General features: G+C 52.0%; 1 protein-coding gene across 1 annotated transcript; it reads left to right on the top strand.

Annotated features, from left to right (window-relative positions):
* Positions 1 to 3: 3 nt before the first annotated feature.
* LOC104540774 (D(1)-like dopamine receptor) lies at positions 4 to 1290 on the top strand (the record flags this gene model as incomplete). Its single annotated transcript, XM_010184659.1, has 1 exon — positions 4 to 1290. A coding segment is annotated over one exon (1287 nt), but the record flags the coding sequence as incomplete, so codon positions are not given.
* Positions 1291 to 1910: the final 620 nt, after the last annotated feature.

Consider the following 1910-nt stretch of genomic DNA (forward strand, 5'->3'; position numbering starts at 1 on the left):
CGACACCTGCGCGCCAAGGTCACCAACTGGTTCGTCCTGTCGCTGGCAGTCTCGGACCTCTGTGTGGCCCTCCTGGTGATGCCCTGGAAGGCAGTCACTGAGGTGGCCGGTGGCTCCTGGCTCTTTGGCAGCCGCTTTTGTGACACCTGGGGGGCGTTTGCCATCATGTGCTCCACCGCCTCCATCCTCCACCTCTGCATCATCAGCTTGGACCGGTACTGGGCCATCGCCAGTCCCTTTCGCTATGAGCGCAGGATGACGCAGCGCCTTGCCTGCGCCATGATAGCTGTGGCCTGGGCCCTCTCCATCCTCATCTCCTTCGTCCCAGTGCAGCTACACTGGCATAAAGCCAAGGACATGAGGTATCCAGGCTCCTGGCTGCCTGGGATGCCTCGCTGTGATGTCAGCCTGAACCACACTTACGCCATCACCTCCTCACTTATCAGCTTCTACATCCCCGTGGCCATCATGATCATCACCTATACCAGGATCTACCGAATTGCTCAGGCCCAGATCCACCGCATCTCCACCCTCGAGCGAGCAGGGGGCCAGTGGCCAACTCATGACAAGGAGTCTACCTCCTCTTTGCGGACTTCCCTGCGCAAGGAGACCAAGGTGCTGCAGACCCTCTCTATCATAATGGGAGTCTTTGTTTTCTGCTGGCTGCCATTCTTCCTGCTCAACTGTCTGCTGCCTTTCTGCCAGCCCGAGCTGGAGAGTGACCATGAAGGACAGTCACTTTGTGTTGGCCAAACCACCTTCAATGTCTTTGTGTGGTTTGGCTGGGCCAACTCCTCAGTGAATCCAGTGATCTATGCTTTCAACGCAGACTTCAGGCGGGCTTTCAGCAACCTGCTGGGTTGCCGGTGCTTCTGCTGTGGCACACCCAGATCCGCTGTGGAGAGGGTCAACTTCAGCAATGAGCTGGTGTCCTACCATCATGACACCACTTGCCAGAAGGAAGGAGCTGCCTCATTGTCAGTACCCGCTCCTGCCATCACTGCCTGGGTGCAGCCTGTACCCCGTGCCATAAGCCTTCAGGGAGAGGACAGTAGTGAGGAGATGTCTATGGAGAAGAGGTCTGTGGCTTCTCAGACACAGGCAGTCCCTGGCATCAACCCCAAGAATCATCAGGTGCCAGGCATTTTGCAATTTGACTGTGGGGCAGAGCTTTCCCTGGAAACTATTACCCCCTGTACAGGGCTTGGTCAGTGTGAGGGACCCTATCACCCTGTTCCAGAGGGATCTCACAGCCATCCCATAGGGAGAGTTCACTCTGCCTGCACATGAGATATGCCCATCCCCCAGCAAAAAATTCCCATCTCAGAGGGATGGGGATCTGCTGCTCTTACCCCAGCCATGTATGAAAATCCAACCCCAAAGCATATAGCAACCACATATTAACCTCTTCTCACATTAACCTCTATTTTTTAGAAATAAAATTTGCTATGTTAAAGCATAACTATCCAGTCAAAAGACTGCTCAAAACCCTGGAAAATTAAGGACCCCAAACACAATCTCAGGTACCAAACTTTGGTATACAGACTTAATGATACTGAGCTAGGATCTTCCTCATCCTCTAACATTAAAAGATGCAGTAGTGTATTAGGCTGAAGTTACAGCAGAATGGTGTCTGAGAATTAACACTACAAGTCCAGAGTGACTTAAGCTGCTATCAGCTGAGACAGCTGCAACCTCTCTTCCTCCTACTAGTTCAGGCAGCTGATCTTTCCAGAAAACAAGTTAGTCCATGACATAAAAAGTGACCAGGTCACCTCTCTGAACCCATTTCACTACTTACTGATATAAATAGCAGCAAAAGGCAGAGCAAATGGGTGTTGGATGGCTTGCAGGAGAGAAAATTCTGAGGGTATCTGACAGTCATTTCTGTACGTGCAAAAGGGTTCAGC

Source organism: Mesitornis unicolor, unplaced genomic scaffold (assembly GCF_000695765.1).
Source record: "Mesitornis unicolor isolate BGI_N332 unplaced genomic scaffold, ASM69576v1 scaffold14005, whole genome shotgun sequence".
Classification (NCBI taxonomy): Eukaryota; Metazoa; Chordata; class Aves; order Mesitornithiformes; family Mesitornithidae; genus Mesitornis; species Mesitornis unicolor.